The following is a 26,328-nucleotide window of genomic DNA, read 5'->3' as shown; positions in this document are numbered from 1 at the left end:
GAGGAGAACTAAAGGAGGTGATGTCACATAAAGCACTAGCACAGTTCCTGGCACACAGCGATAGCTATTGTCATCTTTATTATGTCAGTCTCCTGGCTGCCATGCTGTCATCACTCAGAAGTGACAATAGTGGTAACGCTTCAGATCCAACAACACAGTACAGCTACAGATGAGCCTGCCTGTAGCTCTATCTGTCCAGTGTGGTCACTGAATAGAAAATAAAGGGACTCATCCCTCTCAGGGGTGTTTGGAGCAGTAAGATACAAGTTGAGTTCATTCACTCTTTTCTTGTTAACACACATTAGCAGAAGAGAAGTAAGGGAGTTCTATTTTTACCTGACTCTCTATGCTGATGAGAAAAGAGATGTCACTTCAGAGAAATCTCAGTTCAGACTGAGAACTTGGTCGAAATATAATCCATTCTTCAGGCAGAAGCCACCTAGTAGATGGTTTCCACCATTAAGTAGAAGGCTCAGGAAGACTAAAACATTTGTTAGCTATACTTATTGCCTGATGAATTCTAATGGAAGGAGTGTGAATTCATTCCATTTACTTCGCAAAGATGAAAGAGGAAAGGACACAATGGAAAAAGGTGAATCGTGAGTTCCTGGTTTATCATTCCTAGATGTCAGCATCTTCTTCTAGGAGATGGCTTGAGGGTAAATGTCAGGGTTGGTGCAAATTCTTTATGCCCAGCATAAAAACCATACAATTTTGAATTAGAGTGACTGTCTCTTTTTTAGTAGCTCGATTCCGTATAAAGCAGAAATACTTTTTGAGAGTGATTGCTGGTCTTTCCATTTCTACCCCCAGTTCCTTCTAATCGTGGCAAAGAATGCCAGTTATGCATCTTTCCTTTCCCTTTGTTCTGCTGGGACAGTGTTCAGTAGTGAGATCTTTATGATGGTCAAAAGGATGGAGAGAATTTTTTTATCTTTGTGGGAGATTTCGTTGCTTGATGACACCTCACTGTGGTTAAATGCTGAATGATTTGGCTAAAGGACCAAATCAAGGACCCAAGCTAGGCTCTCGTGACCTCAGAAGATCCAGTGTTGTGATTCTGGTTCTAATATCTGTATTCATTTCTTTTATGAAATCACTTAATAATTCTGAGAGAGACTTTGTTATCAAATCCCAAAAGTATTTTTCTTATGAAGTTATTTTCCTTATTAAGAGAAAGGGAAAGATAGCTACCAGGTAATTTACTTCCAAGTTGAGATTCTAGATTCAGATATATATTCTTTTTAAATCAAAGGCTGAATTATGTCTTTGGGTAAAAACAGTAAATTAGAAGGGTCCTAATTCACTTGGAGGTTTCATTTATTAGCACCTGGATACTGTTTTATTTGTAACACCCTGTCCCCTTTCTAAATAAGGATTAACAACGTTCTTTCTTTCTCTTTTGTTTGGAGTTATCTTTTCCTAGAAACCATAAGTTCAGGAATATAACACTGTTTTTTTTTTTTTCCTCTGAGAATTCAATCTCTAAAATTATTCTTCACCCGAGAAAGCTATTCCCTAATCTTATCTGCTTTTTTTTTTTTTCTTTGTTGACAAAGCTCTCCGTCGTGTCTGGTCCACAAGCTTCTGGATAAACACTCGGTGAATTGGAATACAAACGTGAAGTGAGCCTTAAAAACCTCAGCCATTGAGACGTTCTTCTTAAAATGCTGGGCCTCAACAGCACATCCGGGCAGAGCCCTGCCAGGGAAAGCAGGTCCTACTGCCAAGAAAAGCAAAAAGAGACCACAAATTGCTACCAAACCACTCCAAAATGCTCTTGTCTTTCCAACAGCCCTAAAAAGATAAACTTCCCCAAGCCCTAGGGATCCCAAAAGTATTTCACTCAAAATTTTCACAGGATACTAAAGATGGAGAAAAAATAAGGCAGGAGGGTAGCTATAAGTGTCTCACTTCTTTGCCTCTTGCATTGACTGTCAGCCTTCTTCTTTTAGCTTATCTCATACTCATTTAAGATATTTCTCCATTCGAACAATATGCAGTTGTGTTATTGCCATGGGACTCAAGGTCTTCATTCATGTCCAGGTTAGAAGGACAACAGAAAACTCCAAAGTCAAAGCCAAAGGCTATAGTTGACGAGTTGATGGCCTCACTAATAGTTCCTAGTGCACATTTCTAGGAGTTCATGGGGTTTGACGTATATAGTATGGTCCTAGCAGTGCCTTCTCACCTAATTCTCCCAGCTGCCCAGGTGGCCATATACACCAGAACTCCATCTCCAGCCTCCCCTCACACCGCTCCCCTCCTCACACTTTCCCACGCTTTTAGAGAGCCTTATTGGTTCTCTAGTTCTTCAAATATGCCAAGAGCCCTCCCCTCAACGTCTTTGCATATGCTCATCCCTGCTTGGAATGCTCTTCCCCACTCCCCACCCTCCATTCGTTAGTCACCTCCTTCCCAGCTCAGCTGTCACTTCCTCAGGAAAGCCAACCTTTTACCCCGCCCCATCCAGATTAAATCGGTTACCCTTGTTATACAGTTTTACAAGATGCTGTATGTTCCTTCCTAGTAGTCACCATGATTTCTGATTATTCATGTATTTCTGGGATTCTATGACTGAGGGCAACACCAAGCCTATGTTGTCCACCTTTAGTATTTCAATCCTTAACACTCAGTTTTCGTTGATGGATAAATGACAGGCAGAAAATCAATGAACTCACAATCCTTGATTGAGTTCAGGATGGAAGAGATTTTATCGACTAATATTCGGATGTAGGTGGTAACTGTGGAAGGCCCATTAAGTTCTGAGTAGGTGATGAATTTGAAAGCATGAAAATTCTTATGTCCCCAAGGACTGTAAAGATTCATATTCAAACCTCATACCCATAACTCCAAAGAACAACAGGTTGCACGCTGAGAAGGAGTTGATAAGATGGCTGCAGATTTCCTACTAGTCCAGTGGCACCTGATCCCTTTTAAAAAGTCCAGCCTGTACACCCCCCCCAAAAAAAAACACTCCCCAGCAAACACGTACACATACATACGTGCAGATGGGGAAATGCGTAAAAGCTGACTGCAAGCTCTTGTACTTTTTCTTAGAAATTTATCCAGACCACTTACACTTACACAGTCTCACTGCGTTTTGCTCTCAACTCTCTTGGTTCTTCTAACCTGTGGCGCCCATTTATTTCTGCCCACCCTTCCCTGCTGTCAAGCTCACCCCACAGATTGCCAAACGTATTTCCACATGCGTGGACCGCAACAGCATTCTAAATCCTCTCTTCCTCTCTCTCCCCCTCGTAATGTCTCTTATAACTGGTTTCTCCATCTCCAGTCTCCCCCTCCTTCAAGAACAGCAAGGAAACAACAACCATCATAACAGTGGCCAATATTTATAGAGTGCAGTGGGTCAGATGCTGTTCTACATACTTCACTCACATGCACATTAACTCACCGACTCCTCATTTCATTTCGCTCCCATTTGCAGATGGAACAACTGTGGGATAGGGATTGAATGTCATGCTCAAGGTCACAGCATGTAAGTGACAGGGCTGGGAGTTGAGATCAAGCTGGGTCTTCTAACCACTGTCTCTGTCTAGCACAGCCAGACTGATGGGCCTTTCTAGAATTCCACTTCTATCCTTTCACGCTCCTGGAGACATCAACATGAGCTTGATGTTTGCAAATAGGCAGTGAGAAGCCAAATTATTGATCCTAGCATTTGAGATCCACCACCAGTTGGCCTCACCCTGGCTGGCTTCACCTTGGCTGGCCAACCTGGCCTGTCATTGCAATAAAGGATTCATGTTGGGAAAGAATTGGCCCTTCTTTAAGCCAGTTCCCCTCCATGTTTAATCTTATGTGCTTTCCAAGCTCTTCCTGTATTTACAATATTCTACTTCCTTCCCATCCACCACTCCAGAGACTCAACTGAAGTTCTAACTACCCTGTGAGTGACAAGTTAACTGAAAACACTGGCCTATTTGGAGTGCCCCTTGCTCTCGATTCCTGTTGGAGTTTATGTGAGAGAAAGCAATATGGGTTGACTACTCAGTAATTCTTGAAAGTCCACTTGATATGTAAACCTGGACACTCCTAAGGAAAGCAAGAATCTGGCTTAAATCACACTGAGTTTACTTAAATTTTATGCATCATATAAATGTTAACATAGAGTATGGAAATTTAAGTAAAATCTGTATGACTTAGGCAAGGTTCTTACTTGGATACCGATATGTATATGTGTGTGTCTATATATTTTTCAATGCCTTACAGCCAAAGACCACCAGAAATACACCTATAGTTGAACAAGTTGAATTTATTGCTCCTTGAAGTGAAAGAGAAGGCACATCATGGGGAGATGTGGGGTATTTCATCAAGGGAGGATTAGAATGAACTTCTTATAGGATTTGGGCTTCTATTAGGTGATTTGGGGGAGGGTTCCGAGGAAGTGGGGTTTTGTTCTGGATCCCATGCTAACAGTTAAGTGGGGACAATTCTATAATTGGCTGTCTTTATAAATCTTATCTAGAAGGAAGGAAGAATAGAGGCTAACACTGTCATTGGAAAAGAAGTCGCAGTCACTCCTCTTAACCAGGAGAGGGGGATAGTTGGTATGTTTTGGTTTGAATAACAACCTTGCTTTTGTCTCTTCATAGACAAGTTCTAAAGCAGTCTTGTTTCTGTCTTGATCCGTCAGAGTCACAGAATGATCGTGACTGATACTGGCATCCTGTGAGATGATTGATCTTCAACAGGAGAACACCACAGCTTTGCTGTGAGTGCCAGGCCAGCTCCTAGGCACCAAGGCCTCCCCGATAGAATGTCAGATGTCAGGGGCTTCGTGTGCATAAAACAAAACAAAAAACCACTACAAAAGAAACTAGAACCAAACCATTCTGGATGAATCAGGAGCCTTCCCCAGCTCTCCACAGAGGTGTCCCCCGTTGACAACCACATTAATATTTCATGCATTAATCTTCGATGACTTAGATGACTTTTGTTCCGTGCCAACTCAGAGGCTGGAACTATGTTTGCAGAGGTCCCTTCCCTGTATGGCTCCAGGTGAGAGCGGGCACAAGAGAAACTGACATGAGATTTGAAAAGGAGAGTGAAGCAGCAGTTGTCTCCGTGCTCTGGAAATTGGTGAAGAGCATCGGGCACTGTACTGTGGCAGCTCATACACAACGTCACTGATCCGCTCGTTCACCTTTTGCTGGCGCGGGACATCACCCAGGCCCACAGCTCCTCCCATACCTGCTGGAAATCCTCTTCTGGCTTCTCCGAGTGTCCTGGACCAGGTGTGTGTGTGCGCAGGTCACTCAAATCATCGAGGTTGGGGACAGCAAGAGACAAACATAGGTTTCCATTTGTCCTCGTGGGTTCCAGTTTGTCTTTGCTCTGCCAATTTCACACCCAGCTTTCCTTCCCAACGGCTGGCCGGTTGAACCCAGATCCAACATCAGATGCAAAGGCAACAGCCTGTAAAAGACTTTGCCACGAGTGCCCACAATTGTATGTGGCCATCGTAACCCCTTATTCTAGATGACCCTTAAAAGTTCTGAATGTCTGAAAAAACCCTGACTGATATACACCCCAGATTTCCAACTAAGAAGAGATCCCTCATCCTTGGAGTTCTATCCTAAGACAAAAGGGCCATGTGATGAAGGGAGATGGGTGAGATTCCTCCAGTGCCGGGTATGGCCAAGGGACAGTCTCGTGTCTGACTCTCTCGTCCTGACCTGGAGTCTTAGTTTAGCCTGGTTGAGTGCTTGCAGCCTGTGAGAGCAGTGCTGGGGTAGAAAGATCTAGGGCGAGTGGCAAGTGGCCATGAGGCTATGAACTAAGCAGCCCCAGGTGGTGTCACCAGGACTGGGGGCCAGATTCAGCTTCTAAAGGGAACAAAGTCATAGCTGAGATGACATCAATGTGAACCAAATCTGAGTGGTGAGGCAAAGATGGAAAATGACAATAGATAGTAAAGGGAGTGTCAAGAAAATAGGGAACGTGATGGTCCAGGTGAGGGGTCAGGACAAGTTAAAGAATGGAAAGTATGAGCATGGACAGCCAGGTGAGACGTGGCAGACGTGGAGGCTTCATGGAGCTGTGCCCCGCTGGACAGCCCTGCCCCTGCCAGTTATTATAGGCACCAAACTGTATGCCAGGTACTATGTTCATTGCTTTACACAGTAGCTCATTTCATCATCACAGCTACCACAAAATACAGAGTTTAGCATGCCAACCTAACAAATGACAAACTGAGGTGGAGGGGTTAGGTGACTTGCCCAAGGTCACTTAAAAGAAGTTGAAAGACAGGAATTTGAATTTAGATCTTTTTGATCTGACTTCCATTACACCTCTCGAGATCCAAACTTTCTAGGCTTAAAAACAAGAAAAAAAACCCTTTGAGCAGCCTGATATATATCGGTCAAATCCAATACTCCAGCTTAACCATTACGTGTTGGATGTTTGTTACTCAGAAGTTGATAAGTAATACGTTGCCCTGAGATTAAGCCATGAGGATGCAGCGGATGGGTGAAAGGAGGACGACGTGAGCTACAGAAAGCCCCAAGAAAGCCTGACCAAAAGAGAAAGCACCAGAAATTCCCTTCTGGCTCAGGGAATTATGTAAAGACACAGAATTGAGGAGGCAGGTTGGAAGACAGACGTGACCTCCCGCCTTGGGGCTAAAGTGCTTGGGGTCAAAGTTTTCTCTGATAAGTGGAGGAAAGAGTAATGTTTCTGCTGGGGTCTGTAGGAGGTGAATGTACCAACCCTTGACTCTCAGGCCTCAGGAGGTGAGGAAAAGACCAAGAAGTTCCCACAAGCCCCCAGGGGAGGAAGAGGAGGTTACTGAAAGCCAGGCTGGGTAGCCACCAGAGAAGGCTGTCACTGTGGCCAGGAGGCTGAGGAACCCAAACCAGTGTCAAGTCGGAGTCCCCCCGGATCTCAGGAGTATCAGTGCCAGCGAGACCTGACGAGCACCTAAGTCAGCGGGGAGGACCGCCGGCCCCAGGGAAACAGAGCACACAGCACAAGTTGCTGTAGTTACAGACACGAGCACCCAGTGCAGGCAAAACGCCCAGGAATGAGAAAGTCCCACCACACACACCCAAGAGCCAGCAGGAACTCATGAGTCCTACTGTGTGTGTCCCGGGGCTAGAAGCCACGTAAGCCTCCATGGGACATCTTGGAAAGGAGGAAACTGGTGAGGGTAGGGGAGAAAGGATAAAAGAGTGAGTCACCCAAAACAGAGAATGTTCCTGAAAAGATCATTTCGGGGATTGGATTGGATTCAATTCATCTTTTTTTCCTCCACTATCCAGTGGGAGCCAGGGGTGGGGCTTGAAAGGAAAACCATAGAAGTTATAGAGAAGAATGAAGCTGCAGTTTCTTGGCATATCTCAATCGAGCGTGAGTATATAGGTGGTTCCAGTTCAGATGCTACGAAAATAGGTCCTAAAGATGTCTAGAGATTCAAAGCAGGGTTTTGTGCTTGATCTAGAGCATAAGAACAAGAGGGGACACTAGAAATCCTCAAATCCCTGGTATTTTCCTCTGTTTGTGCCTTATCTGATGGTGCCCAACCTCCCTCTCCCCCACCTGAAGGCCCAGCAAGTTGCAAGTACTGGTATTGAAAAGATGGCATCGGCTTTGCTCTATGCATTATTTGGGAATGATAATCCAGGATCTCTCTTAAAGGGCTGCCACCCAGCCATGGGTCCCAACACACGTAGCTCAAAGAGGCTGCATGCAGGAATCAGAGCCATGGCACATTCGTTCCGTGGGTCAGAAGCCAACCCTTGTTTTATTAAAGTGTGTACAGGGGATTGGGAAGGAAAAGGACCACCCCGTGACGTGGCAGTGTGCACGGACACCAGTGCCGCAGCCAGGCTCCGCTGTCCGGGACTGTCCTGCAGGCGGCTCTCTGGAACTCTGTCTGGCTGGAGCCTTGGAGGAGACCTCTCTCGACCACAGCTGACCATGGCATTCGCACCACTGAAGGGCAGGTGGGGAAGGCCACTGGGGCCGGTTGAATGGGGAGGATTGCTTTGCTATTCATGTAGTCTATTTTGAAGAAACTGAGTTCTTGCAAGCAGCCCTGGTATCTTCCAAAGGGTCCCAGCAGTCAGGGAGGCAGTGGCCTACCAGAAAGTAAGCTCGACTCGCCCTCCACTGGTTTTGACATCAGAAGCCCTGGCACAGCCAAATTCATGGGCAGATTCACATTTCTGGTCCACGATGCCTTGGGCAACACATGCACGGAAGGATGCACGGAAGCGCTTCTTGATGGGCCTGAGGCTCATTTCATGTTTCTCTCGATCCAGTCTTTAAAGGGCAGCACTTTGGTGAAGGCTGTGTAGAGGCTGTGGCTGCATGTCTTGTCATAGCTCCAGCTGACCAGCCCCACCAGATGCCAGCGGGGCTCAGGGGACGCCCGCCCCGGGAAGAACGCAGCTGCGATGCCGCCCGTCTCTGCTGTGCAGATGTCAGAAGGCGCAGCGCGGTCCCAGCCGGCACAGAACATGTTGTCTGTGACGCTCACCGGGATGCCGTGCTCTTCGTGCTGCTCCTCACACAGCAGCGAGTCCGCCACACTGACTACCCCCGAGCGCAGCGTGTCATTCTTGAAGCCGGGGCTCCTCGCATCTGCCAGGACATTCCAGCCCGCCACGGTGATGCGGGACTCCTGGAGGGAGGTGCTGAGGTCCCGAGGGGCCGCCAGGCAGATGGGCTGGACGCGGGTGCTGATGCGAGCCTTGTCCAGGAGCTTCAGGACGGCGATGTCCGCATCCAGCAGGATGGGGTCGTAGTTGGGATGCAGGATGATTGCAGAAATCTACCAAGGTAAGGAATGGACAGCAATTGTGAGCAACCAACTCCATAGTGACAGGAACAGGCAAGCCCCGGGGCTAAATGATTGGGAGAAAATGTCTAAGAGACAGCTACAATTATACAGAGATACTTTTCTCAAGGGATCACAGAAAGCAACTGCTCTATTCCCAGGGTTGTAAACTGAAAGGCCCGCCTGGCTGGCAGGTTGTTTTAAATAAGTTGAGTGGACAGGTGAGGTTTCAGGAACGGGAGTGCATGCCCCATGCAGAGGGGGCAGCTGCCACTTCGCTCCAGCTGGCCACTGCCATGCAGAAGTGCTCATTTTGCCAGAGAATAGACTCCAGATGTCTGGCTGAAACCTCCTGGTTTTTAAATGTTGGCAAATAACTGATTAAAAAAATATATGTTAGCACTATCAAAACACAAACCCCTACAGGCTACCAGTTTGCAACATCTGGTCCACTGTAAACACTGCATTTACCCTCAAGCCAGTAAGACAGAGCTACACCCAGGGTGGTCCACAGACTTTTCCACAAAGTCTCCCCTAACTGTCCCCATCCTTGCTGATCATCTTCTTTGACAGGGGCCTCCAGGAGCTTACATCTGTGATATGCCGTAACATTCTCACGGATGTGTTCTATTCCTTCAACTACATTTGGGCTCATCTACTCAGGGATTCTATTGTGTTGGACTAGTCACGATATACTGGTCTGTCTCTTCCCCTAGCCTGTGGATTCTTCAGGGCAAAAACCATGCCTTATTCAGTTCTGTATGTATTCCCAGCGAATGGCATGCTGTGGGAACTCAACAATGGATGGATGGATGGTTGAATGGATGGATGGATGGATGGATGGAAGGATGGATGGATGGATGGAAGGATGGATGGACAGATGGATGAGCTGGATGGGTGAGTGGGTGGATGGAAGAGAGGGAGGGAGGCAGGCAGGGAAAGAGAAGAATCTTACAAATTTATTAGGAGTCTCTATTTTTCCTCAAAGCCTACCTAGCACAGTGTCCTAAACATAAGAGGTGGTTACATTTCGATGACCCCAATGATAGAAGATATTTGTTACTATCTTTTTTTTTTTTTTTTTGCGGTATGCGGGCCTCTCACCGTTGTGGCCTCTCCTGCTGCGGAGCACAGGCTCCGGACGCACAGGCTCAGCGGCCATGGCTCACGGGCCCAGCCGCTCCGTGGCATGTGGGATCTTCCCAGACCGGGGCCCAAACCTGTGTCCCCTGCATCGGCAGGCGGACTCTCAACCACTGCGCCACCAGGGAAGCCCTACTATCTTATTTTTAAAACAATTTTAGGGGGGAAAGACTCCATAGTCTTTCTAGATGCCCCTTTCTAGTATCTGTCAATATATATTAGCCACCTACTATGTGCCTAATATTTCCAGGCTCTGGGCTGGATGCCAAAGTGCTAGAGTGACAGGACCGACACAGTCACTGTTCGCCCAGTACTGGGAGTTCCTGAGCCAGAGACCCGGTTTCCAGGCTGCAGCCCTCTCTCACCCGCAAGCTCTGGATGCTTTTCTCTTCCCGGTCATCATCCCTGTAGAACTTCCCCAGGACGACTTTGAGGTCTGCTGTCTTGATCACGGTGACCCTCCCCAGGTCGGTGACGCAGTGGGCAGCCACCACCACGGTGCGCTCATTGACCAGGGCACCGCTGCAGACGAGGAACCACGTGTCCTTGTGCAGGCTGCTCCCGTGCACCCCACCGGCCCTCCTGTAGATGGCAGCCTGCCACGGCCAGCGCGTCCTCTGGGTCTTCGGAGCAGTGACGTTCTCAGTTTTCCCACAGACTATGGAGAAAGCATCAGCTCAGTAATGTAAACTCAGACCTTCCCATCCAAAGGGGAATGTGTCAGTCACCCAACAGAGCACAAATCTGGAAAGGTGGACCCTATGGATGTCAAGACCACAGAGCATATAACCCGTTTTTCTTTTCCCTTTAAACATTAATCAACCACCTTGACATGGTTGACTATAAAGTCTAGGATTACGACTGGAGGCTTACCATCCCAGCCACTTACTGGGCAAGTTGCCTAATCTCTTACAGCCTCAGTCTTCCTGCCTGTAAAATGGATACAGTAATCACAACTGTCTCCTAGGGTTCTTGAGGAGAGTGGATGACATGATGTATATAAAGAGTTAAATTCAAATATGATGACTATTGCTATAAAGATGACCACCTCGAACTAAGCCATATTCTTCTTCTTTGACAGAGAGGATGGGGGTAGCTTAGTATGTGCAAGACCCTATTCCAGACACTTCCATGTATTACTGCAGTCATCATCATTATAACCTTGTGAGTAATCAATACCTCATAATCTAATTAATAACAATAACCTAATTAATACCATTGGGTGATGAGAACGAAAACTGGGTTAGACAGGGTAACCAAGGAGATATCACCAGAAGCCCTCTAGCACCGTTAGCCCCCTCCCCACTTGGTGTTTAATAACTGCTCTGTCCCTTTTCACCAAGTAAATATGAAAGAATTATCCACAAAAAGTATGCCCCCCTTCCCAAAAACTTCGTCTAAGATTTAACGAGTTTATTTCTCCTGGGTAATATGTTTAAGCCAAAGGAAGGAAGCTCTAACTGTGGAATTTCAGACTTCACCAAGCTAGGGAAAGTGTTAGAGGGCCATTCTTCTGGACAAGGAGTTTTTCCCAAAAAAGTCTTCAATAGGGTCAGTGGCTTTTCATAGGCAGCAATAGGCTGCCTAAGCTGCTCTAGACCAAGGACAGGCATTGACTCACTAGGGATGCAGGACGGGGCACGCCCACTCCACTTCCCAGTCCTCAGACATGTCCTCCGGCTGCTGCCCAGGCGGCGGTAGAAGGGTGAGATGCACTCATACTGGATCTGGGTGTGCAGGTATTGGTACCCAGGGGGCAGGTCTCCAAAGGGAAGGGCTGGCTTCTTGGTAGAGGAGTCCTGCAGCTTCTGCTTGCTGAAGGCTGATGAGTATAGCTGGTGTAATGGCGTCTCCCTACATCGGAGCACCCGGCCCGGAGAGAGAGGAGGGCCAGAGACAGTCATTGTGGCTCTTTTAGTATCCAAGCCCATTCCTTACAGAGGAAGGGAAAACAGCTATCTCATCCTCTGTGTGTCTCTCTCCCTTTCTCCCCTCACACCTCTCTCTCTCTCTCTCATACACACACACACACACACACACACACACACACACATACACACACACACACACACACGAATGCCTCTTCTACCACTGAGCAGATTTTTTTGCACACTTCAACCTTCAACTTATTCCTCCATTTCCATTTCTGGCATGCCGCCAGCTGCCCTGGATTTTAACCAAAGAGCATAATATCTGACATAATAGCTGCTATGCTATACATGCACACACACAAAAATTAATAGTGAAATTAAACAAAAAAGGAAGTTAATTTCAAGGGGAGAAATCCAAGCGGCTGCTTTTCTCTAACCATTATCATAATGGGGCAGTATTAGGAATTGATTTAGCAATTAGCAGATGTAATTAGTCCACCTCAGAGAATAAAACCTTCTCTCAGAGCACATTGATTGGGAGAAATAAGGAGCGTTGTGTGCGAATGTGAAAAGGTCTTTTAAATGAGCCCTGAAGTTGAAGCACCCAGAGACCACTCTGGGATTCTTGGGAGAGAGCTATGCACACTACACAACTTGTGCTCATTTTATATCAGTGCATAATGACTGTTAAGTGACAAGTTAGAGTTCCTTTAGGAATCAGTGTTTTCATCCCATTTAATGAATGGAGGAAGGAAGCCCAGAGAGGTAGGTAGGAGTGCTGAAGGGCACACAGGAAGCTAAGACAGTACCCCAGGCAACACAGGGCAGTCATGGTTCCCACCCTGGTTTCCCTGCCATGCCAATCCATCGTAAGAAATCTGTTTCACGTGTCTGTACCGTGGTGTGCTCAGAGCAAACATTCCATCCACATTGATTTCATCCAACAAATCTTTAGCTCAAGTTTAGAACCAGGTCTGCAGTTCAGGGAGCTTCTGGACTTGCAAACAAACACAGCTTTTGGCCATTGAAGGTTTTGCGCTGCCTTTGGGGGTTCCTGGGTGAGCCCGGCTGCTGGAGACCATCATATCCCCACTCAGCAGCGTATCTTCCAGAAAGATATTTACAACCAAGTATTAGGCTTGCTTTCTCAACTACATGAGACACCTGGCACCTTGTCACCTAAGCCCCCATTACAACCGCTTTACAAAATGCAAAGCCCGGTGGTGGTCTTTTTTAACAGCTCTGGGCCTCCTCTCCAAGATGTCTCCTTGGGAAGAATACTTACTGGAGAGTCCAGCCCCAGGTAAATCACAAAGGTCAGAAAGGAGGGTGGGTAGAAATACTGGATTCCACTGCCACTGTCCCCAAGGAAATGCCTTGCCCGAAAAGGAAAGGGAATGAGAGAGCCAGAGGCAGAGTGAGAGATGAAGGAATATCCTGAACTTTGAATATTTCAGATCACTTGTTTGGGGTCAGCTCCAGTCACTGGGATTCATTGTTACCATTTCTAAAAGCAATAGATACTGCTTACAGGTGTTCATAGGTGCAAGGTGTTTTTAAGGCCTTTATATAAGGCTTAGTTCAAGCTTCATGCATCAGGGAGCAGCCCCTGAAGACCCTGGATTTACATCCTGGGTTGCTCCTTCCTCTAGCAATGTGACCTTGGGCAAGTTCCTCACCCTCTCAGAGCCTCAGTTTCCCCATCTGTAATAAAAAGTAATAAAATCTAAAATGAAATGGTAATAATACTACTTACCTCAGAGGTTGTAGTGAAGATTAAATGAGCTAATATATGTAAAGAACTCAGAATTGTAACGGGCACAGAGCAAACACCCAGTAAATGCTAGCTATTTGCCTTGCATTTAATCCTGAACAGTCCCCAGAGACAAATGTTATTGTGATCACCCTTACTTTTCAAAAGAGGAACTAAAGGCTCAGTAAGCTTAGGAATTTGCCCAAGAATACCCAGTGCTAAAGAGAGATGACAGCAGGTCTTGAACCAACTGATCCAATCCATTCATTCATTCACTCATTCATTCAGTATTTTGAGGGTGTCCACCATGTGGCAGGCACCCTTCTAGGAACTAGAAGTTCAGTGAACCAAACAGAAAATGTTCCTGCACTTATAACTTTCACATTTTTTTGGTGGGGTACAGGGAGACAGAAATTGAACAAATAAATGAACAAAATATCAGTAGGACAACAGGTGGAGATGGATGCCAAGGTGAAAACTGGAGAGCTCTGTAAAGGTCAGAGAGCGCTGGCTAAAGAAGTCAGCTCAGCGGTCAGGGTGGAGGTGGGGTTGTTATTTTTATTTATTATTATTTTTTTGGCGGTACGCGGGCCTCTCACTGCTGTGGCCTCTCCCGTTGCGGAGCACAGGCTCCGGACGCGCAGGCTCAGCGGCCATGGCTCACGGGCCCAGCCGTTCCGCGGCATGTGGGATCCTCCCTGACCAGGGCACGAACCCGTGTCCCCTGCATCGACAGGCGGACTCTCAACCACTGCGCCACCAGAGAAGCCCGGGGTTGCTATTTTTAAAAGGATGGTCTTGGAAGGTCCCTCTGCCAGGTAAAAACTAAGCAGGGAACTGAAGGAAACCAGGCACTAAGCCTCGTTGAAATCAAGTGGAAGCAGGTTCCTTCTGGAGCCATGGGTGTAAGGTTCCACAGCTGCCACCAGGGGTCCCCACCTCTATCTTTCCAGGAAAAACGCTGGGTGGGTATCCCTGAGGCCTCACATCCCTCCTCAGGGGCAAGTCATTCATCTCCGGTTCCTGGCCCCACCAGCCTGCCTTATCTGATTGGTCACTACCACGAACATCTTCCTAAGCCACAGCTGGCTGCATAGTAAATACGTAGTAATTTCAGGAAGACTCGAGTATTAAAATCCAGCTCCTCAAAGACCGTCTCAAAGTCTGGCTTCCCACCACCACTTACTTTCCCACAATCCAATGAAATCTGTGCATCTTCCAACAGTTGCCACCTCTTGGCTAAAGGCAGCTGGCTAACGAGCCTCCATCTAACGAGCCCTATTCTTCCTTGGCCAGTCAGCACTGAGTGTCCCTAAGAAACCTCAGACTGTCTTTGGCCAAACACCAGTGGGGAAAGGGGGTGGGAGAGGAACGTTCATTCACCTTTAAAGCAGAGTTCAGGTGTTTCAACCTCACCTTGACTGAACCTGCATTGGAAGTACTCTCCGTCTCACCAGGTCTGAGATCTTTGGTTCTCGACAGGCTAGAAAAAAAAAAAAAAAAAGACAATGCTGCATAATCCTTTTCCATATTAACTGTTCACATCATTCAGTTCAGATTCATACCTGACCACCCTTTCTGGAGACCAGTGCACATTCCTCAGGCTTTCAAAGGTAAGATACATTAGCCAGACTTGGACAGCTCGCTTAGCAAAAGAGCATGCTGAGTTTTATCTAAATTGGCAACCCCCTTTGAAGAACCCAAGTAGAATAAACACCTCTGCAGAGATGCTCCCCCCAGCTGATATGAAACAATGATAATTAATAGATTAGGATTATCTGTTCACATAGATAGTATTGGCGAACTTAATCAATACAGAATAAAAGCCAAGGTCAAGGTTCTAAAATATAGCCCAGCATGGTGAATCACAAGGCTCTCATTTAAAACCAGACAGCAGTGTCAACCATCAATAAATCTTGAGTAACTGATTCCTCCATGTGCTGCAACTAAGGCTCCCAAAGGTCCTTTGAGGGCAACTCAAAGCCCAGTTTAATTTTTTTGAAGTCTCTCTTTCTTCACAAGTGAAAAGGAATCCTTCCCATCTCACTTTCCCAATCAAGCAGCCAACATTCGTCTAATTAGCAACCTAGGGAACTCTGCTTGTATTAATTTGTAAGAGAAGAGTTGACAAAAATCTCCAAGGACATATGTAACACCGTTTCCATACTTAATGAAATCAAGAATCAGAGTCTGTGCTGGTGAGGATGAAGCTTGCTCCTGGCTAAAGTCTAAAGTGATTTCTTCCTTTCACAAATCTTTCTTTCGTTCCTTTCCCATGATTCAGGTTGTTGACAAACACTCAGAAGGGAAAGTGGAGGATTGAAGCAATTATCTGGATAATCTAGGCCAAGGAGATGCTTTTCTTCCCAGGAAACAGCTAGATAACTGTGACCTGCCACCAAAAGGAGAGGGGCTGTCGACCTGGAGCAGCTAGGGAATCAACTCAGCAAGAAACTGCATGCCCACTCTCAAGTGGGGTAAGGTCCAAACTTCCCTATGCAACGTTCCATTTGTTCTGGCCCCCAACTACCTTTTAAAATGTACCTCCCAGATTCCAGGACTGATTCACTTTTTGTTTACCATGATTCTTTCACTTCTGCCTACACCACCTTCCCTTTGTCTTCTAACTGGAATATCATCCCAACTCCTCTTTACCTCTATAAATCCTTCCCTGCTTCCCAGACAGGTTCCAGTGCTCTCTGCTACATGCAATCGTCTCTATTTCACTCCTTCTCAGAATATACACCACTCATTTGTTCTATAACTCTCCTTTGAATGTTCAAGGGTTTACTGTCTTTTTAAGATGCTTTTAAACATCTTAACATCTCAAACCTCCCTCCACATAGGCTGGCAGGGATGATGTGTCTATTGCGTTCTTTTATTTCTTGCACTAATTTAATATTGCATAGAGAGTAGATAAATGTAGCCATATAAATGCATTTTAATTGCTTCAAATCTATGCTTGGGTTTACATGTATAAAACTCAGCCTTGTCATCTTTCCTAAACTGCTCTGTTAACTACATCACTCTTCTTGATCACATCAAGTCATTGTGATTAGGATAAGCAGGTCCTTTGGCAGTTCAAAAAAGAAGCAAATGTTTTATGGATGATTTCCAACCTAAAAGTAATGTATGGTTCCAGTGAGAACTTAAGAGAGAAGGCATTTTTCCAGGGGCTCAAAAACATGTATGAGAGCTACCAAAATGCCCAGCAACTCCATCTATTTCTACAGACTTCAAAATTATTTGCAAGTTACCTTTTATGCAGATGGGTTGTTTCCCCGACCAGTCTCCATTCTGCTGGCAAGTTCTCATCTCATTGCCGCTAAGAACATAGGAGTTGTTACAAAAGAAGGTCAAGACGGTGCCAATTTTTGCATAGTGCCCATTGATAAGCTCAGGGCCTCCTGTAATTTTCTTGTACCCATTGACTGGGCCCCCAGGGTCTGAGCAGTTTCTTTCTTCAAGGACTGAAAGTGGAAAGGAAAGGAGAGCTATTAATAGTCTGAAGCATTCCATTTTAGCATCAAATCTTTTCAAGTCCCATTGAATTAAAAACGCAGTGATACAGAACCTGCGAACAATGGTACTCAAAGGAATTACTAAGAGAAAACTCATAATAGAAAAATGCATGCATTAGACATATCTTCCCCTTGCTTTTACGATTTATTCTTAAATTGAGAAGTGTTTCATCCCAGATACAAATAAATTTGACACTACAACGGTCTCTCATATAATCATGTTCGTTTGTTTCTCAAACTGTGGGAGATGGCCAGGCCTGGACAAAATACACATTTTGCCTAAGTTTTTATGATCAGTATACAAGGGTTATTGGTTTTCAGTGTTGTAATATCATCTCCTTCGTTCCCTAAAGCTCAGGCAATTAAACCAGACTATTCAGTTTCCTATTTGTGTTGTACCCAGAAAGTAGAACAGATTCGAAACGAGTACATATATAAATTTAGATTTTATATTTCATCTGCTGGAACATTAGTGTGTTAGAAGTTGTAATTAAAGAACACTAGAGGACAATATAAATTCAGAGATACAACAAATTCCCTTGATCTCCAAATATAACGTTCCATCTAAACATTTAACAATATTCATTACAAAGATACCTCTATTCTCTAATTCATGTTGCACAGCTACTTAGAGTAAAATTGGCATCACCAGCTATTCTAAGCACTGAACAGGATATTAGATATATCCTGGAAATACTCTATCAGCTAGATAACATATTTTTCTCAAATGGATTATGGCAAATTACTGAATATTACTTGCCTAAGGACACAGAGTAAGTCCCCTGAAGAATTCAACATTTAATTACTGAGTTTGGGTACCAATCACTCTATCAGCCTCCCTAGTCTCTTTTTAATCATTTTTTCTAAGACACAGGTTCATTCCCCACGCAGTACAATTATGCACTGGACATGCTTTACTTCCCATAAATGTCCCAGTTACCTTTCAAACAACTTACTCGCTTGCCTCCAGGCAAGAAATTAATGTCCATTCATATAATACTTCTACAATATTTGAGAATGAAAAATTAATGAATATTCCTCTGTGTAATTTGGCAAGGTTGCTAATATTGTCCAAGTTTCTGGTCTGTCTGCTCTAAGACTGCCTGTAGATCACATGACAGATGATCTCAATGACACTCAGTGTGTTTTGGGCTATGTACTTTGAGCAGTTTCCCTGAGGGTTGACTCCAAAGCCCCATTTTAAGTGTCAAAAAAGGACCTCACTGAGTGAGCTGTTTAAAAAAAATACTGAAATGCGGGCTTCCCTGGTGGCACGGTGGTTGGGAGTCCGCCTGCTGATGCAGGGGACGCGGGTTCGTGCCCCAGTCCAGGAAGATCCCACATGCCGCGGAGTGGCTGGGCCCGTGAGCCATGGCCGCTGAGCCTGCGCGTCCGGAGCCTGTGCTCCGCAACCAGAGAGGCCACAACAGTGAGAGGCCCGCGTACCACAAAAAAAAAAAAAAAAACAAAAACAAGACTGAAATGGTATAGTGAGGGCAATGCACTTTTCTGAAGCTTCAAGTGGACTCAGAAAGTCCCCCAGTGCTTCTATTTCCAGGAACCCCTCTATGACGCGAGAGCAAGCATTCCATATTGCTTCAGTCATGGGGCCACCTTCCTATAGTACAGACTCATTCAATGCTGAACGTGTAGCCCAGAAACAACCAGCAAAAGCCCACAGACTTCAATCATCTCCAAAACATGTGTTATACATGCAAATTTTAGAAAATGGAATTCACTGTCAACATAAAAATCAGGGCATTTCTCACAGAAATCTGTGTTCCTGGCTTCTGACAAAATTCAGTTCTGGAAACCCTGGGTCTGTATGCTCACACGGCAAGAATCAGCTGGTGTGGGGAGGAGCTCCCTGCCTGGACTGGACCACACAGCCTTGCCTCGGCCACAGGCCCCCAGCGACCAGCTGCCTGGCTCCGGCAGACACTTGAATCTGTGGCCTGTTAGGTTATATCAAAGGGCTATGATTTGTGTAATTCAAGTGTAGCTCCTCATCCATTTTGAGCTTTGCTTGCTAGAGCTCATGGCCAAGAACGATCGGGTGATACTTAAGACCCATCTTGGAATACTGAAAGGAAACGAACTAGCCTCTAGCCACATCAGTCTCAGCAGAAGGCAAGAAGAGGCTTCTACTGTAAGCCTAATCGTTGCATTTTTCTCCTCTTAGAAGTAAGTAGCTTCCTGGTCCAGTTGGCTCCCACTCCATGATCTCCTACGTGCAGGATTCTCATGGATCCTATTTCTGTTACATTTCACGTGCGTTTAACTGGCAGGAACATTGGAGAGTTCTCGAGCTCTTGGAGGTAATAAAGCCTTAGGACAATTCAGGTTCTTTCTTCCTCTCACTGAAGAGGCTTTAAAGGAAGATTTAAAGGGAAACGGACTCAAGATATCCAAACAGGTCTGCCCACGGCTGAGGAATTCTACCATATTTATATAATTCTTAAATGCCTATTCCTTTATAACGTGATGTGTCTGAAATCAGGTCACATGCCTACATTTCCTGTAATATTTCTTTACTCCCAATCCCCAGAACAGCTATAATTAAATCAACGGTGCACCTTAAACTTGCTAAAATCTTAGAATGGAGAACTATTTATTTGGTTTTAAGTTATGCTCATGAAATGTCACCAGGGTTGAGCTGAATGATGCTTCCAAGTGAGGGTTCAATGGAAGGTGAGACTGTACAGCTGAAATTCAAGAGAAATGCAGACATTAGAAACAGATTCATAAAGGATTCAGATAATGTAGTTGTCTGACACTACTGAAAAATAAATAGACTGAATATATTCAAGGAAATAAAAGACAAAATTGAGAACTTTGGTAGAAAACTGAAAACCTTAAAAAATAGCCAAAGGAGAAATCTAGAACTCAAAAAGTTATAATGACATAAAGTAAAAATTCAGTGGCTGAGTTTAATAGCAAACCTGATACAGTGTAAGGGGATTAACAAACTGAAAGATAACTTCAAAGAAAAGATTCAGAACAAACCCCAAGACTCAAAAAGGTGAAATTTGTAAGGAAAATGTAAGGATACAGTGAGGAGGTTAATAAATATGTGTAATTGGCATCCCAGAAGAAGAGAGAGAGAATGGAGCAAAACCAATATGTAAAGAGATAATAATTGAAATTTTTCTGATGAAAGACATCAACCTACAGATTTACAAAGTCCCAAACCAGATAAATATGAAGAAAACCACACATAGACATATCATATAAAACTTAAAAACCAAAACCAAAGAAAAACAATTTAAGGAGCCAAAGGGTTAAAAGACTGCAAAAACATCCTTTAAAATAATTACAGTCATTATCTCTGGTTTGTAACACTGAGAATGTTTTTTGCTTCTTTCTACTTTTTTTTAGAAGTTTTATAATCAGAAAATGTATTCATTCTTCCACTTAATAAACCAGAGCCTGGGAAAATTAATTAATTTCTCCAAGACTTGCTTTTCTCATCTATAAAACAAGATAATAACATTTTTCTGGCTGGGCTGGTTTTGAGGAGTAATTTAAACTACACATAGGCTCTAATTCCCATTTTTGCCTTTATTTACAAAGCACCCTACTGCCTTTAAAAATCAATTCCCCAAATTCATACACCTTAAAGAAAAACCCATAAAGGAATCTAAAGGCCCATTATTGGGCCTATTCAAGTATAAAGCAATATTTTTTGGCTTCTTGGTAATGTGATGGGCTTCCAGATCTGGGTCCAGTGTGTTGATTCAGACTTCTGGTTACCAACCATGGTCTCTGTACATTCATCTATTTTAATCCTGTGTAATGAAGCCTTAAAATTATATTCCTATATCAAACATCTACTGGGCATTATTCTCTCTTCCTTCTGTACCCTCTCCTATGATGTTTTTGTTTGTTTGTTTGTTTGTTTTGCGGTTTGCGGGCCTCTCACTGCTGTGGCCTCTCCCCTTGCGGAGCACAGCCTCCGGACGCGCAGGCCCAGTGGCCATGGCTCACGGGCCCAGCTGCTCCACGGCATGTGGGATCCTCCCGGACTGGAGCACGAACCCGTGTCTCCTGCATCGGCAGGCGGACTGTCAACCACTGCACCACCAGGGAAGCCCTCCTATGATGTTTTTGAAGAGAATTCTAAGACTTCCTCTATCCATCCTTTTCTCTCCCTGTTTAGACTTCTACCTGTTGGATTCATAGAGCATCTGCCTCTCAAAAGAGCATCTCCCCAGGGTTAGCCTTCCAAACTCCCTCTCCCTTACCCCTGTGGGTTCTCTGGTTAGAAACCTTTGTTATCTCCCCACTGAACAGACTCATGATTCTTTTCTATTTGATTTTTCAAGAACTTTGGATTTTATTTCTCCTCAGTAGGATGGATGTTTTTCCACAAAGCCAAATGAGACTTTAAAACATCTGCATCTCCGGTGTGAAGGACCATCAAGCTCTTGCTTTTCGCTAAGTAAAATATCACATGATTAGTAATAAATAGCACATTGTCCTGTTACTTTTGGGACTCGGCCCAGGGATATGAACACATTAAGTTTAGCATGCCTTTACAGGCTCTCTTTCGAACAAAATAGTACTTGGGATGCGTTTCTATGGATACTGTTTCAGATAAACATTTAAAGAAAGACCTTCCCTCGTTTTCTTTTTTTCTCAGGGCAACAGTATTAGGCAGTTGGCTGTGATACCACTTTACAGAGGAGATGCAATGGCTGTGGGATGGTTCTTGCAGTGATCACTACTGGTGCCCCACCCAGGTCTCCTTGTGTCCTTTTACCAACTCAGCTTCTACAGGTGTGCTTTGCTGCTGAGAGCTGGCACCTGCCACCTTCACAGGACTGCCCCTTGGGCATGGGCACCATTTTGCCCATGTGAAGAGCTAAAAAAAATGCCTAGGTTTTTGTTCTCTCATGCCCACCCCAGGGTTGGCTGTAGCCAGTGACTGATGGGTGTGGAAGTACAAAAGCCCAACTCCTGTTTCTTGAGGTGTAATTTACACTTCCCAGCACCCCACAGGATCAGGCTGAGTCTGGGAGTTCAGCTGAAATCACTCGTGCTGGGTTTTTTCCTCTTTCCTATTTTGCTTCTGCAATTCCCTTACTGGTTGATCCTGAGAGTACTTCCTTTAATAAACCATTTGAACCCAAATGTGGCTCAGGGTCTGGTTTGGGGAGAAACTAAGCTAAGACAGCTCTGCTGTTTTCTTAGCCCTGAGTACCAGAGCCCCTCATGCCTCCCTAGGGCAACACTCCGGGGAGGTGATGAGACCCGAGAGAGGTTGTTATCTCAGCCCTGGGCATAGGGCCCTGTTTGCCTTTCAGCACTCCTGGGACATCTTTGGGAGGATGACTGCAACTAGAAAGGCTGCATCTCATCAGAGGGTCTCCAATCTCATCAGAGGCTCTCCAGCCTCCACAGATATCTCAGGCTCCAGCATCACACCCCCACCCCCACCAGCAGGGCTGTTTTGACCTGAAGGGGTCAGGTGCTCTAAGACAATGGACTTCCCTAAGCTAAACAGTGTAGACGTGGAATCCACCATCCAAGGATTCTCCCTGTTGACTTGGTGCTGTCTGTGGGAAGCCAGGGACCTTTTTACAACCCTGGGGTATAGAACTTCTCACGGGCCTGAATTGTGGGTCTTAGATTTAAGTTGATTTAAAGCAAATAAAGTCGTAGCTTCTTCTCCCCTGACTGGTGCACGAAGATTCATACCCAATATAAAGTAGCTAATATGACCAGGTCCAGAAGGTCTATAAGAAATGGACACAATGATGAAGACGTCAGGGAGTATGTCAGGATAACGTAGAGACATTTTAAGGAAAAGTAGCTTTTTGGTGCACACAAATAATACCACATTTTTTGCCCTCTTGTCAGATCAACTATATTGACTATAAGAAAAGGAAGTTCACACTCTTCATCCCTAATTTAGGGAGTGGACCCACTTTCCCATTCCCCAAATAATCACAAAACTCAGGGAGCAGTTCCAGCTGTGGCAAGAAAACATACCTCTTGCTCCATTATATTGCTCTCTACCAGTATATCCCTGTTCACAAACTATCTTCTTATGAATGAGTCTAGAATTTCAGTATGACATACCAGACTTCAAGAAGATTTGTCTTTTCCTTTGGTCTCAAAGCTGTAAGTTCAAATTTGAAGACAACATCTAGAAAAAGCCCCTAAGAACCAAAGAATCCAATCACCGCTTTGCCTTTTGGAAGCCCTGTAAGTCTCTCTGGAGAGAAAGCTGGTGAAGTGCTGCTGGCTGTCCATTTCGTTGATTAATTTTCTTGCACCACCTAGTGTTCTCCTTCGCTTGTTCTTGTCCCACTTCTAAATTGTTTTACTTTAATTATCACTTATACCCTGCTTGCTTTCAGGAATGGTTTGATGTGATTTACAAAACTGCACCTAAAAAAAAGCATACTTTTTTCCTCTAATTTTATATTAATGATATATTTAGGGTCGCCAGAGAGCCACCTGAGCAAAAAACTGAGACGACTGCTCTGTCTCTTTAACAGGAGCTGGGTTTCAGAGCTGTAAGATTATCTTGAGAGTTCCAGCAAGGGAAAAAGATGTCAACAATATTCATTACCCCATTATCTAGCTGGCAGTGTGAGCTGGGCTGTTAGTCTCAGTCCTTAACATACTCTTGGTATCCACCCATTCTCACTCATCAAAAAGTCAAGGGAATGATTTGTGACAGAATTAAAGTTCTGTTTGGGAAAGGCATTAACTTTCTCATCGGGACTTCCTTCATTCTGGAAACCCAACTTAATCTGAGACCAACACGCAGAGACAACCATTGGACGGGCTCACATCTCTTCCTCACTTCTTCCTATTCAGCTAACATCTGCGTCTGGTGCCTCTGGACCCAATATCTTTTACTTCCCCAAAGGTCTCCCCCGACCAGGAATAATGATACCAACTGGTGATATAAACCCCCACTGAAAACCCTTTTGATCCCTGTCCAGCCCATGGAACCCTGCCGCCCTGATGGCTTCCAGCCTTCCGAAGTTGTGAATGAGGCTGCCCGTGTGAAATTATGCTTGGACTGCACACACTGCTCTTTGTTCATCTGGCAGCAATCTGGAGGCAGAGGCTATTGATCTTAATCAGTATTGTCCTTGGCTTTGGGTACACTGTGTCTTTTGGATACCACTTCTCTAGTATTTGGATGGCCTATTTCATTAGACAGCTGAAACTCCCTGTGCCCAAGAGATGGGTCAGCTTCAAAACATCCTCAGAAAGTTCTGGTCTTTTGGTGGGGGCTGGGATGAATGGGGAGATTGGGATTGACATATATACACTACTATGTATAAAGTCGATAGCTAATGAGAACCTACTGTATAGCACAGGGAACTCTACTCAATGCTCTGAGGGTGACCTAAATGGGAAGGAAATCCAAAAAGAGGGGATATGTGTATACATACGGCTGATTCACTGTGCCGTACAGCAAAAACTAACACAACATTGTAAAGCACAGGGAACTCTACTCAATGCTCTGAGGGTGACCTAAATGGGAAGGAAATCCAAAAAGAGGGGATATGTGTATACATACGGCTGATTCACTGTGCCGTACAGCAAAAACTAACACAACATTGTAAAGCAACTACACTCCAATAAAAATTAATTGAAAAAAACAAAACAAAAACATGAACTTCACACATCCTCATTTGGCAGAGCCGATGAGCAACCTACATAATTATAGAAACTTAGCCGTCTTCTACCTAGCCGATGTGCTCAGTAAGTCCTTTAGGGCTCCCACAAATCTCAGGTTTCTGAGTCAGCTCCTGGGGATGGGGCTGGGGGTGGTGGTGGGTAATAACACTAAACTACCAGGGGAAATGTCCCCCATGGCATTCATGGTTAACTTTTCAAATATAAAATACATCCCAATGAAAATGGCCCAAACAAGGCAATACTATTCTGTTTAGCCTTGGGGATGAAGAGAATGACCTTGCGGAGGAGTCCTGAGCTTCTGAGAACATGTGAGTCCTAAGAGATCCTGCCAACTTAGTAATTCTCACCACCATCACCATTACCAAAGGTTTTTCTAGAAAAAGTTGTCGCTGGGAAATGTATGACATGACCACTCTCCTCTGCACCAGAAAAAGGCTAAGATTGGAATTGTTTTACAGTTCTGCCTAATGAAGGGGGAAAATACGCCAAAGAGCCCTGCCTTATCTCCTCAGTGCCTGGTACCTAACAGACACTCAAAAATGTCTGGCTGGATGAACCTGCAAAGTGGGGAGGATAATAGTACCTACCCCAGGGGGATGTCGTGACAATGAAATGAGACAGTGTTACATAAAGCACAGAGCTTGACCTATATTGAGAATCGTGAGAATAACTACTGCTGTAATTTTTAATACTTGGATACCAATAAGGATGTCTTGTGTTTTGCAGAGAGGAAGCTTTCACCTTCTGAAGCAGGGTGAGGGACAGGTAGTGAACACCCCACAAGGCAGGAGGCTTTAAGGAAAAGTGGGAACTCTGTAGCCTTTGTCAAGGGGCTGGAGTCTCAGGGTCTGTGACAGCAGGGATGTTTGTTTCCGTCAGAAGTTAATTCTGCTTTGCTCTCAAGTTCTTCTACTCTGCATCTTCCTCCCACTTCCCTGCATGGGCATACCGTCCATCCCAGCTCTAATGGGTTACCTCTTAACCCAAAACCAAAATAAAATCCACCCCCTGCATTAGGTCCTGCCTCAGTGACCACGTCTGCCAAAGCAAAAGACAAGGGGGCCCCAACAAGGAGCAGGCAAAGTCTTAGTAAAACAATGGTGGACGTGGCCCATTCCACACTCATGGGCGCTCCACCCCAAACTCTTGGAGACAGTCAGGCTGGAGAGTTGTTTAGGAGGCCTGACCTGTCCTCTTATTATTTGGCTGGAATGCCATCCATAACTAAAACAATTACTGACTAGCAAAATGCATCCCTTATATACCAACCCCAATCATCTTACTCTGAATGAGAAGAGGCAATGCCTTGGTTAAGAGGCCCACAGGCGCATGGAGCCCAGCAGAGTTAACACTAAAATGTCACTGGGTCTATGTAGACTCAGAATTACCAAGAAGGAATGATCCAAATGAAAAGGAAAATTTCCCCTAAATTATAAAAGCAAACAAACAAATACCTTGGTAACTATACAAGGGCAGCTTCTACTGTGTTCAGTGACCTCTTTGGCTTTCCAGATCTAAATCCAAATGAGACAGCATCCCTCTAAACATGCTAAGAGGGATGGCAGAGAT

The 26,328-nt window shown here is 44.9% G+C and overlaps 1 protein-coding gene across 4 annotated transcripts in view; it reads right to left on the bottom strand.

Moving 5' to 3' along the window:
* Positions 1 to 7,737: 7,737 nt before the first annotated feature.
* PAMR1 (peptidase domain containing associated with muscle regeneration 1) overlaps positions 7,738 to 26,328 on the bottom strand; it is a 164,538-nt gene continuing 145,947 nt past the window's right edge. For all 4 annotated transcript variants that reach the window (XM_067749392.1, XM_067749393.1, XM_067749391.1 and 1 more), the window contains 5 exons: positions 16,828 to 17,040; positions 14,987 to 15,053; positions 11,568 to 11,800; positions 10,312 to 10,604; positions 7,738 to 8,797 (listed from right to left, as the gene is read on the bottom strand). In XM_067749392.1, the coding sequence (XP_067605493.1) occupies positions 8,261 to 8,797; positions 10,312 to 10,604; positions 11,568 to 11,800; positions 14,987 to 15,053; positions 16,828 to 17,040 (1,343 nt within the window). In that variant the 3' untranslated portion in view covers positions 7,738 to 8,260. The remainder of the gene's footprint in view (positions 8,798 to 10,311; positions 10,605 to 11,567; positions 11,801 to 14,986; positions 15,054 to 16,827; positions 17,041 to 26,328) is intronic.

Source organism: Pseudorca crassidens, chromosome 9, assembly GCF_039906515.1.
Source record: "Pseudorca crassidens isolate mPseCra1 chromosome 9, mPseCra1.hap1, whole genome shotgun sequence".
Lineage (NCBI taxonomy): Eukaryota > Metazoa > Chordata > Mammalia > Artiodactyla > Delphinidae > Pseudorca > Pseudorca crassidens.
Note: the sequence above shows the minus strand (reverse complement) of the source record. Positions and strands in the feature narration are given on the sequence as shown.